Genomic DNA, 12,701 nt, shown 5'->3' on the forward strand with positions numbered 1-12,701 from the left:
CAGGGCTGGATGAACACAGCAGGCCAAGCAGCATCATAGGAGCAGAGCCTCTCTGCTCCTATGATGCTGCTTGGCCTGCTGTGTTCATCCAGCCCTGCACAATGTGAATAGGATGCAAGCTGGGTGCTTCAGCATCCTGCTATTTTCTCTTGTTCACAGAATTTGGGCATGCTGGCTAGGTATTTATTGCCCATCCCTAATTGCCCTTCAGAAGGTGATAGTGAACCACATATTTGAATTGCTGTAATCCTTGGGCATAAGAGCGCCTGCTATAGAGGAAATTCCAGGATTTTAAGTAATGGTGAAGGAACGGTGATGTAATTCCAAGTCAGGGTGATGTGTGATTTAGTGGGCTGCTTGCAGGTGGTGGTGATCCCATGTATCTGCTACTCTTGTTGTGGATTTGGAAGCTGTTGCTAAAGGAGCCTTGGTGAGTTAGTGCAGTGCAGCTTGTGGATTGTGTACACTGCTGCTACTTTGTGTCAGTGGAGGGAGCAAATGTTTAAGGTTGTAGGTGGGATCCCAATCAAACGGGCTGCTTTATCCTGGATGTTGTAGAGCTTCATGAGTGTTGTTGAAGCTGCACTCATCCAAGGAAGTGGAGAGTATTCCATTATGCTACCAATTCATGCTTTGCAGGTGCTGGACAGGAGACAAATTTTGTGCTGCAGAATTTATTTCACTGGTCCAGTTCAGTGTGGGGTCAATGATATCCTCCAGGATGTTGACAGGAATTTGCTTTTTAAGTGGACAGGTTATTGAATCTTCCGTTACAGCAATTTCATCTGAATTGTGAATGGTAATTCAGGCACTTAATGATTTCTCCAAAATAATCAAAGGAACTTTATTCAAATAAAGAAACAATCACTATATTCCCACTGGTTATTTAGAACTCAAACACTGGAGCCAATGTGTTCAAAACAGCATATTCAAGAGTCAAAGGGCAGCAAGAGATGGAAAATGAAAACTGGTCTGGCCAGTAACATCTCATGAAAGAATAAAGAGAAAAATAAATCTGAGGTGCTTATGTTTGAATCTGATCTCAGACAGTAAATGTGGCTGGAAGGTCTGGAATGAGGGGCATTATCTTGATGTGTGGTCAGCTACTTAAGACTGAGAGGAGGAAAAATCACTTCACTCAGGGAAAATTGAGAATCTTTGAAATTCTTCATTCCAAAGTGCTGCGGATGCTTTGCTTTTAATTCATAGATATATATGATTGGGAGGGAGCATGGAATCAAGATCGGAATCAGGATCTTACAGCCTATTTTTACTCCCCTTTCTTACCTTTCAATTAGAGGATATGTTTGCCACTTTTGACCTGATCTTTTGATGACTTGGCAGCTCTTTGGCAGAAATCCATTCATCTAATGCTTAACTGGTACTTAACAAAAAAAAACAAAGAACTGAGAATGCTGCAAATGAGAAACAAAAACAGAAATTGCTGGAAAAAACTCAGCAGGCCTGGCAGTAGTTGAGAACAGTTCTGAAGAAGAGTCACTGGACCCAAAATGTTGACTCTGCTTTCTCTCAACGGATGTTGCCAGACCTGCTGAGTTTTCTAGAAATTTCTGTTTTTGTTCCTATTTTGTACTTCCTTGCCTCACTCACCATACCCTTACTTTACCACAAAGTAGGTTCTATGTTGTGTTGAATAGTATGACTCAGCATCCACATGATGAGTTTAACCACTAGCATCGGTAACATTACTGACATAAATTGGCTATGTATAGCAGCAATGTATGAGTCAACAGAACTTTCAAAGCATTGATTAACAATCAAGTTCTTTACATTTACCCCAGCAAAATCTATTCTGAACCTTAAATCATTACAGATGTTTGGAGATTTTTAGGCAACTTGTGAAGTAACTGTGGGAGATTGCATAGGAGATTTACCACAATGGTTCCATGAATGAGAGATTTTAGCTCCAAGATTAGTTGGAAAAGCTCAGATTCTCTCCTTGGGACAATGAAGATTGTAGGTGATCTATTAGGAATGGTCCAGATTATGACAAGTTTATAAGTAGACTAAGAAAAGCCGTTGCCAGTAGCTGATATCATTAGAGGACACTGCTTTTAGTTTTAGAGAGATGCGGTTGTCTGTGAGGAATAACTTTAATTTTTTTTGTTAGAGAGCTGTAGTGGTAGGCTTAGAAATGATGTCTTCAAACCAGACCATTAAGGGTTAATGAGCATGAAAATGAACAACTGAAATAAAGTGGAAAAATGCTGGAAAACAGACCTAATCTGATCACAGCCTGTTTTGACTGAAAAATAGTCATGTGGTATGAATTTATCAGTGGGAACTGTCTTGAAGAGCTGTTACACAGGGCTACCTGGACATGTTATTTCAGCATAATGGAATTCTGGAAAAGTCCTGAAAGTACTACGGAATGATGATACAATGTGTAATCTTAGATTCAGGATAGTGTTTATATTGGAGGCTTTATCCTATTCAAGGACTTCACCTTGGACTGAGATTGCCAATGGTGCCAAGAACGTCGAGTTCTCCAGGCCAGCCGTTGTAAAGTGGGCAGGGGACAGTGAGACTCATTGTTGAACATGTCTAAAGTAGTTTCAGCACTCATTAGTTTGTTTGTGTTTCTAATATATTTATCTCTGCTTAATATATATATTACATATTAAACCACCAATAAACTTGTTAATTAGTATCACATAACTCGTAGAGTATTTTGTTATATCCTACCGAACCCATGATTGAACCAGGACAAGAGCAAATGGTAAAGAACTTACTGACTGTGAGAGAAGTAGGAATGGACCAAATTAATTTCGAAAAGACATTTGCAGACATGAGGGAAATAGACCTGTGGGGCTACAAGGACAGAACAGGGGAATGAGTGACTGAATCTTTCTGTAGATAGCCAGCATGGTCTTAATGTGACGATTTGTCATTGTCAGTGCTGTAATGATTCTGACTCCATTTATATATTTTCTAACCAACCTGTTTAGATATTATTACACATTTGTAGATCATTTGGACTTGAACCCAGACCTACCAGGTCTAGGGGGAGGGGCAATACTACTGTACCACAAGAAGGCCCCCTCTGGGTCACAGTTAATGTCATGAAGTTGGTTGTTTTTAAGTGTGTCCATGGAGATTATCTTCAGCATGGACTGGCTGCTGTAAATGCAGTTTTGTTGCATTTTTTTCTTCTCAATTACCTTTAGCTGCATAACTGTGCATAAAGTGAAAGGAATAAATGGGTTGGTTGAGTTTAACAAAGACCCAATCCAAATTAATCATACTGGATAAATTACATGCAGATTTAAGTATAATTATCGTCAGTTAGGGATTGTCTGTTAAACAATGTCTATGATCTTCATACTTTGCCATGTTTCTACTGATCTGTTATATGCTAGAATTGGAGGAGCACATTGGAAAGCAACAGAAAAGAAATAACAGGCACTTGGGCAGTAACAGCAGAACAGGAGCTCTCTCTTTTCACACAATCTTCATATTTAGCAAAATCAACTTCTTTGATTGCACAAACCTGATCAATTCTGCAGTTCATGTCACATTCAGCTAAATCATAGTTTACGGAATTAAGTTTATAATATTTCTGTAGATAGTAGTTTTCATGGTATAACTTATCCAGTACTGTTTGCATTGACTTAAATGTACCATCTGGAACCTTAAATGCCTCTGTTAAACGGTATTCCAATTGCCACAGTGGAGCTATTGTATTTGCATAGCTTAAATTGAAGAAGTATGTCACCTGATCCTAAAGAAAAATCAATAGTTACAATAATTAATGACAATCATAAATCAATTACAACTGGTGCCTAAAGATCATAAATAATTAAAAAGTTGACTATGTGTGGTTTTCAGGTGTTTTGACATTGAGTAGTCAGCATTTGTTGTAGTTACCCTTCTGAATTGGATTGCAATTTTGGATTTAGTGCAAACAAACATTATGGAGTTGTGAAATATTTGTAGTACAGAAGGCAGGCCACTCAGCAGATCATGTCAGTACTAGCTTTAAGAACTACTCAGCCAGTGCCACTTCAAGGTATTTCCCTGAGCACCGTAAGTTTCTTTTCTGATAATATCCAATTTCCTTTGAAAATATCAATTGAAATCTGTCTCTACCAAACTCTCAGGCAGAGCAATCCATATTCTACCCACTTGCTGCATAAAAAAGCTTTTGTTTATATTGCCATCGCTTCTTTTCCTAATCACCTAAGCTAGTGTATCTGTTCCTTGACTCTTCCACCAATGGGAACAGTTTCTCTTGATCTACTCTATTCAGACCTTTCAATTTTGACATTTACATCAATTCTCTTCTCAACCTTACATTCTTTTATGGAGAATAGCTTCGGCTTTAAAACTCTCAGAATTAAGTTCCTTTCCCTGGAACGATTCCGTGAATCTTTTCTCCACCTTCTTCCTTGTGTTCTCTCCTGCTCTCACATCACTGTTTAAAAACCCCATTAAAGTTACGCCCTGTAAATGAGTTGTAACTGAATTCTGGATTGTGATCTGACCAAAAACTACTTTTAAACATATGAAATAGGAACAGAAGTGGAATAGTCACCCATCAAGTACGCTCAGCCACTTAATAAGTTCATCGTCAATGCATCTGTGTTTCAAGTTCCACATTCCCACCTACCCCCAATAACCCTTGATTTCCTGTTAAACAGGAATCTATCTACCATTGTCCTAAAAATATTAAATGATCCCACCTCCAAGTGACCTATGAACTGCTGTTCGATGTCTCTGATTAATTACTAGATTTGGCCAACCAGATCTCGTTGTATAAGTTATGGTTCTGAAAAAGTGAATGTTCATGTTATTCTACTGATGTCACACAGTTGGTTGTTGGAAACAACTTGTTCTTCTCTCACTTTTGGAGGGAGCAGTTGTTATCTGTACCAGCTCTCTAAGGTCCCAAATGTGACCAAATGTAGTTGTATTCATTGCTATCATGTGATAAACCTTCCTGTCTTCTAAGAACAATGTCTCTTCTGCAGATACTCTATGGTGATATGTCCTCAACAAATTAGTAGACAGGCCCAAAATGAAGGCAAATAGGTTTGGTAGCAACAAACTACCTCAAATAACCCATACCCAGTGCAACATTGGATGTGAATAAAGGAGGAATGGTTAGTAAATTTTCAGATGACAACAAAATTGGTGGTGTAGTGGACAGTGAAGAAGGTTCTCTCAGAGTACAACGGAAGCTTGATCAGATGGGCGGATGAGCTAAGGACTGGCAGATGGTGTTTAATTTAGATAAAAGTGAGGTGTTGTATTTTGATAAGGCAAATCAGGGCAGAACTTGTACACTTAATGGTAGGGTCCTGGGGAGTGTTGCCAAACAAAGAGACCTTGGGGTGCAGGTTCATTGTTCCTTGAAAGTAGAGTCATAGGTAGATAGGGTAGTGAAGAAGGCATTTGGTACATTTGCCTTTATTGGTCAGTGTACAGTCAGTTCTGATATAACACAATAGTTCCATTCTCATGCGATCTCACGTTATAAGAAAATCACGCAACAACATTTAAAGTGACAGAATCATGTTATAGCCAATGCAGGTAGGGAAAGTTTGCGTTCTACAAATAGCATTCTACAAATTTTTCAATCGTGTTGAAACCATTTCACATTGAAGAAACATGCATTATATCAGAACTGAATGTAAATAGTAAAGGAGTTGGGATGTCATGTTGTGGCTGAACAGGACACTGGTTAGGCCACTTTTGGAATATTGCTTTCAATTCTGGTCTCCCTGCTATAACAAAGATGTATTTAAACTTGACAGGGTGCAGAAAATATTTACAAGGATGTTTCCAGGGTTGGAGAGTTTCAGTTATAGGGAGATGCTGAATTGACTGGGGCTTTTTTTCCCTGGAGCTTTAGAGTTTGAGGGGTGACCTATGGAGGTTTATAAAATCATGAGGGGCATGGATAGGGTAAATAGACAAGGTCTTTTATCCCAGGGGAGTCCAAGACTAGACGGCATGGGCTTAAGGTGAGAGGGGCAAGGTAAAAGAGACCTAAGGGGCTACTTTTTCACACAGAGGGTGGTGAGTAAATGGAATGAGCTGCTAGAGGAAGTGGTGGAGGCTGGTACAAAAATAACATTTAAAAGACATCTGGATTGATACATGAATAGGAAGGGTTTAGAGAGATATGGGCCAAGTGCTGGCAAATGGGACTAGATTAGTTTAGGATATCTGATCAGCACGGACAAGTTGGACCAGCCTATTTCTATGCTGTACTACCCCATATGACTCATCTGGAAGGGTGCTAAATACGACGAAGTGCCAACAGTGGTCATCGGAAAATAGCACGTCTCAAACTTGACTTCACTGTATAAAATCTTTAAGAAGAGAATTAGTTACTAATCATCTTCGTGGCTGGCTGACTATGAGAATTCTTTAACGTGATTGGGCAGCTTGACGACATCACTACAGCTCGATCTGAGAATCATAGACTCCCTACAGTGTGGAAATAGGTCATTCAGCCGAATAAGTCCACACTAACCTCCCAAGAGCATCTCACCCAGACCCATCCCCCTACCCTTTCCCTGTAACACTGCATTTCCTATGGCTAAAGCACCTAACTTACATAAGCCCAGACAGTATGGGCAATTTAGCATGGCCAATCCACCTAACCTGCACATCTTTGGACTGTGGGAGGAAACTGGAGCATCAAGTGGAAACCCACACAGTCACAGGGAGAATGTGCAAACTCCACACCTACAGTCGCCTGAGGGTGGAATCAAACCAGGGTCCCTAGCGCTGTGAGGCTGCAGTGTTAACCACTGAGCCACCATGCCATCCGGTAGCATTATGTAATGGGAAAGAGAGCTAAACTTCTCACCACAGGGATTGCAAGAATTCTGAACGTAGCTGTCTTCAAGGTCAGCACCAGTTCTTCATCATTGACACAAAATCCAGCCCTCTATATTCTATTCTAATAACTGTTCCATTAAAAAACCACGAGAGTAGAGAGAAGCTCATTCTTTCAAACTCCATGTATCATGACTGGGTCACAGGAAAAAAGAAAGGCAGTTTTTATTGAAGGTATGCTTCACTATAATCTTGAACTTTGTCACAGAAAGTAACTTGCAAATTTGCCCACGTTTAGAAATTGAATTTATTTCTGTCTTGATGTGAGCCAGGTCAGTAGAATGATAACTAATATTGTAACGCATGGAACAGCAGAGATAACTTGCTTCCTTAAAATGTGATTATTTCCTGCATGGAATTAAAGCACTTCTAAATTGGAAATGATAATAAATAACTGAATAATTACAATTGTTCTGCTTGACACAAAATCAACTAAACTAAGTAAAGATTAAGTAAAGATTTAGAATGCATTCTGTCTCAAGATGAAGTGGAATCCAGCAATGACTAAGTGATGTCTTATTTTCATTAATACCTAGATAGAGACAAAAACAGATTCACTCAATATCATTACTGCTAAGCATTCATTTCAGTCTTATCATGTTAGGAACTTTGGAGTTGTGATGTGTCAGCACTTAATTGGCCAACAAGAGATTTACTGGATACAGGCAGAGTTGGGTGAAGTTTACCAAAAAGTGAAAGCAAGGCTGTATAGATCTGAGCGTGCACTGCTCAATTTTTGAATTTCTGTTATATAAATGAAGTATTCCTTTTACCCCACTCTCCTGGAGGCATTGGCTATTGAATAGTTCCAGATGTGCTGACATGCTCAAGAGGCCTTTCTTCATGTGGGTATAAATGTGCTATTCTTCAATGGAAGGCACCACATTTAACATGCACACCCCTTCTGTTACCAAACAATCACTTGACCACATTTAGAGCTGACACTTCAAATTATTTCATTTTACCTAAGTGAGGCTGATTGTAGCATTTCAAGTGTTGTTCTGGTTAATTTTATATAGATAAGAAACAAAACTTGGGACCTACTGGTCTAAAATTCATGGTAGCTGGAGGTATGGCACTTTTACTTGCTAGAAAAGAATAACAAAGGAAGCACTTAAAATGTATCTACAAAATTATGAAGTGCTGAGATTTTAAACCAGACAGCAATCGTACCTGGACTTCCAGTGTATTTGTGTTGTACTCAAATACCCGAATTGCTGGGTTGTTAGCTCCATTCTCCACACCAGGCAGTGTTGTTTTCCATGGAGTAATGCCAGGTGTAACAAACATAACTCCTATGGGAGAACCTGGTAGAAACATCAGCAGATATATATTTTACTCTTGCTTTTTGTTCTCTCCTCGAAATATTCATGGTCTATGATCACAATATTCTGTCATGGTCTTCAAAACTGAAACTACTCTAATGATTCCTCTGGCACCCTGTCCCTCTCAAAGTCTTGGTGACCATAAACCCTGTCCTTGCTGATCTACATAGATTCTTGTCCTTCAATAGATCTATTCAATAACCCTGTCCTTGGATGAAGAATCTTTGAATATGTTTTAGGCAGCTGTAGATAGGCTCTTGATTACTAAGGGGATGGAGGGTTATCAGAGGTATGCAGGACTGTACAGTTGGGATTAAACCCATGATCTTAAAAAAAAAACCCAAAGAACTGTAGATGCTGGAAATCAGAAATAAAAACTGAGATTGCTGGAGAAGTTCAGCAGGTCTGCCAGCATCTGTGGAGAGAAAGCGCAATAATCTTTTACAGTCTGGGAGAAACAATAGCTACTGATGGGGGCTTTTAGTGGCTGACAATGGGTTGGTTGTGGTAGCAGCCCATGCAATTACAAGGCCTCATGTGTTGGGGTTTGGGTAAGGACATGGAAGAAAGTGCTCAGGCTTTAAAAGTATTTAGACCATCAGATCATCAGATATAGGAGCAAAATTCAACCATTTGTTCTGCCCTTCAACCATGGCTATATTTCTGAATCCGACTTCCCTGCCTTCTCCCCGTAACTCTTGATCCCTTACTAATCAAGAACCAATCTATCTCTCTTCCAAATACATTCAAAGACTTGGCCTCCTCCACAGTCCATTGCAGCAATGAGTTCCACAGATTTACCACCATCTGGATGAAGAAATTCTTTTTCAACTCAGTTTGAAAGGGTTGTCCCTTTACTTTGCGGCTGTGCCCTGGGATTCCAGTCTCTCCTACTAGTGGAAACATCATCTCCATGTCCAATCTATCCAGGCCTCTCAGTATCTGCAAGTTTCAATGAGATCTCCCCCCCCCGCCATTCCCAAACATCCTTCTTAATTCCATAGAGTATAGACGCAGAGTCCTCAACTGCTCCTTGTACGACAAGGTCTCCATCCCTGGGATCATTCCTCAGGAACTCCTCCCAACCAGGACAACCTTCCTGAGGTACGGGTCCCAAAACTGCTCTCAATATTCCAAATGTAGTCTGACCAGAGCCTTATACAACCTCAGCAGTACATTTCTGTTCTTGTTTTCTAGCCCTCTTGAAATGATTACTAATATTGAATCTGCCTTCCTAACTGCTAACTGAATCTGCACGTTATCCTTAAGAGAACCCTGAACTCGGACACTGAAGTCCCTTTGTGATTCAGATTTCTGAAGTCACTCCAGACTTAGAAAATAGTGTATGCCTCTATTCTTCCCACCAAAATGCATAACTTCACACTGTCCCACATTGTATTCCATCTGCCACTTTTTGCCCACTGTCTTAGTCTGTCCAAGTCATTCTGCAGCCTCCCCATGTCCTCAACACTACCTGTCCCACCACCTATCTTTGTGTCATCTGCAAACTGAGCAACAATGCCCTCAATCCTTCATCCAGATTTTTAATGTATAGTGTGAATAGTTGTGGTCCCAAAACTGACCCCTGTAGAATCCCACCAGTCACTGGCTACCATCCTGGGAAAGCACCCCCACCTCCCCACCTTATTCCCCACTCTCTGCTTTCTGCCAGTCAGCCAATTCTCTATTCTTCAGAGGAAGGATCTCGACCCGAAACGTCAGCTTTCCTGCTCCTCTGATGCTGCTTGGCCTGCTGTGTTCATCCAGCTCTACACCTTGTTATCTCAGATTCTCCAGCATCGGCAGTTCCTACTATCTCTGTGATGTAGTCCTCATTTACCTGTCCTAACCTTTGCTCATAGCCGAACGTTCATTCTTGTCACTTCCTGTAAAGTGCCGCGGGCAGTTGAAAGGTTATGGGCCATAGATAAATACATGTGAAGGGGCACTTGTGGTGTTGTGGTAGTGTCCCTGCTTCTAGGTCAGAAGATCCAGCTTCAAGTCCCACCTTCTATGGAGGTATGTGCCATAACATGCCCAAAGAGGTCTTTAAAAATAATTGTGAAGTGACGCTGTTTACATTGGTTGCAACGTGTGCACACAAACATACAAATGGCATTCAAGGGAAAAAATGATGCTGAGAAAATCAAAGGCCCATTAACCACTGTCTGGTCAAAATTCTGAAATATACTAAAACAACAATATAAGATTACAATAATCAAGAGTGGAAATATATTATTTGTAACCAGTAATTTACTGAGTACACCAAATCTACATTTGGAAATCCTACACAAGTAGGTTTAGTATTGAAATAACTCCATGGAGGCCAGTATCCAATCACCAGGTCACCCTCTATTTTCTGTTTGGAGAGTCCTTGACACTTATCCAGCTTGGAGTGAATAGAACATCTGACATTCCTGTTTGTATCTGTCAGCCAGGGCTTCCTGATTGGGATTGTTAATCTGGTCCAATCAGGGTACTCTCATTCTATTAGGTCCACCTGGTTGACCTCGTTGCCATCACTACAAATATAAATAAGTACTGTAAAGTTTTCAATTGCATCTTATGCTTCAGAGTTAGAGTCAGACTTGCCCAAGCATATGACACTCAACTTTATCAATTTTGGGAACTGAAGAAATCTACAAGAGATAATTTAGAAACTTGAAATTTTATGCTTGGCTGATGATAAATACAACCAAGCCTGAAAGCAGTATTTTGTAGGTGTGGTCCTTGGAGGGTAAGGTCAGGATTCTGAACGACATCCAGGGGCCATTACAGAAGGCCTCTGCATAGAAAAATCACCTGAAGTGATGGTACTCCAATATTTTCAGCATTTCACTCAGTAATGTTAATGTTTGCTGATCCATAAAACCTTTTTTGAGATTGTTGATATGCTTGCAATTTAAATGAAGATTTAAACATAAGTGTTCAAAGTACACATCATAGACATAAAAATAACTTGTGCAAATTACAGGAAGCCACTGCTCTCTTAGCTCTGCCCCTCCACAACTCTCTCAAATCACTCTGCTCACACAATCCCTCCCATCCACATTTTCATTCTCTGGGATCACAGCAATTTTCAAGCCTCAACTGAGTCACAGTGGGAAAATATTTGGCAAGCACCACTGTTGGAGAAATGAGGACAAATAATGACCCACAGTAGAATTCAAAGATTTTTAAACGCTATCACTGACACTCCAATTACTGTTGTAAACAATGTGATTCTATTGTGGAAGTAATGAAAAGGTTTGTTTTGCCTCTTGCACAGTTCTGTCATCATGGCAGCAACGAGTTCTGGCCTTGATTTTGAGTTATTTTCTAATTTGTTTATATTGTGGGATACATTTGAGTGATTCTAAATATGTTCTCTTGAACCTTTCCACTGTGCACCTTCATCAGGGCCCTGGTTGCATAATCTGCTTAAAGTTGCCATAAATTAATGGTTTCAAAAAAATGTTGTCACCACACTATTGAAAAGATGTCATTACACTGAGGAGAGTGCAGAAGAGATTCACTAGTTTTCTGGGATAAAAACTTTCAGTTATGAAAAGACTGAATAGGCTGTGTTTGTTATTTCCTTGGAGAAGAAGAAGCTGACGGTGGAAATGTGACTGAGATTAGACATAGACAGAGTAGATCGCATGGATTCTTTCTCCCATGAAAGATGTACTTAAGACCAAAGGGCACAAGTTTAAGGTGAGCAATAAGTGGTTTAGAGGACATTTAAGGCTTTTTTTGTTCTCACCCAGTGGGTGGTAGAAATATGGAACATACTTCCCAAGAAGGTGGTGGAGCCAGATACTCTTGTAACGTTTGAGAAGCATCTAGATAAGTGCTTAAAATTCTGGGGCATAGTAGGCTATGGACCAAGTGCAGGTAAATAGGGTTAATGCAGTTTTGTAACAAAAACAGAAATTGCTAGAAAAATCTCAGCAGGTCTGGCAGCATCTGTGGAGAGAAATCAGGATTAACATTTCAGGTCAAAGGACCCATTAACAATAGAACATAAAGATTCTTTACACAAAAGAAAAATAAACTATTAAACACTATGCAAGAATTATTCGAAATTGTGTTATTACAAAGATTCAAAATAAAGATTCAACCTTTTTACTCTAATAACCTCACAGACACCCAAACCTCAGTTCCTTGTTCATTTAGCACTGCCGCTATTGGTTCCTGGACCTTTGCTCTTAGCAAGTTAGCATTTTGATTTTCCTCATCTCCGACTGCTTTAGAGATTGATATTTATCGCATTTCTGCTGTGACACACCGTTTCTGTCTGATTAAACTTACACATTGTCTGTCTGCTTCTAGGTGGTTCTGTCTTTGTTATATTGGACTCCCGTTGCTAGACAAAATTGGTTCTATTTTCTCCTACATTTTTCCTTTAATGTATGAAACTGTTCACCTTAAGGTTTTAACCACATTAAAATTCATGTAAATAAGTTCAAGCCACCCAGCCATATTCTCAAAACAAATTTAAAATGATTCAGAAGCTATGTCTTC

General features: G+C 39.8%; 1 protein-coding gene across 2 annotated transcripts in view; it reads right to left on the reverse strand.

Annotated features, from left to right (window-relative positions):
- Nucleotides 1-1,507: 1,507 nt before the first annotated feature.
- LOC109926735 (acid sphingomyelinase-like phosphodiesterase 3b) overlaps nt 1,508-12,701 on the reverse strand; it is a 43,216-nt gene continuing 32,022 nt past the window's right edge. For both annotated transcript variants that reach the window (XM_020526588.2, XM_048612883.1), the window contains 2 exons: nt 8,044-8,177; nt 1,508-3,742 (listed from right to left, as the gene is read on the reverse strand). In XM_020526588.2, coding sequence (XP_020382177.2) covers nt 3,377-3,742; nt 8,044-8,177 — 500 coding nt within the window. In that variant the 3' untranslated portion in view covers nt 1,508-3,376. The remainder of the gene's footprint in view (nt 3,743-8,043; nt 8,178-12,701) is intronic.

The sequence above is a fragment of the Rhincodon typus genome, chromosome 27 (assembly GCF_021869965.1).
Source record: "Rhincodon typus isolate 14 chromosome 27, sRhiTyp1.1, whole genome shotgun sequence".
NCBI classification, from domain to species: domain Eukaryota; kingdom Metazoa; phylum Chordata; class Chondrichthyes; order Orectolobiformes; family Rhincodontidae; genus Rhincodon; species Rhincodon typus.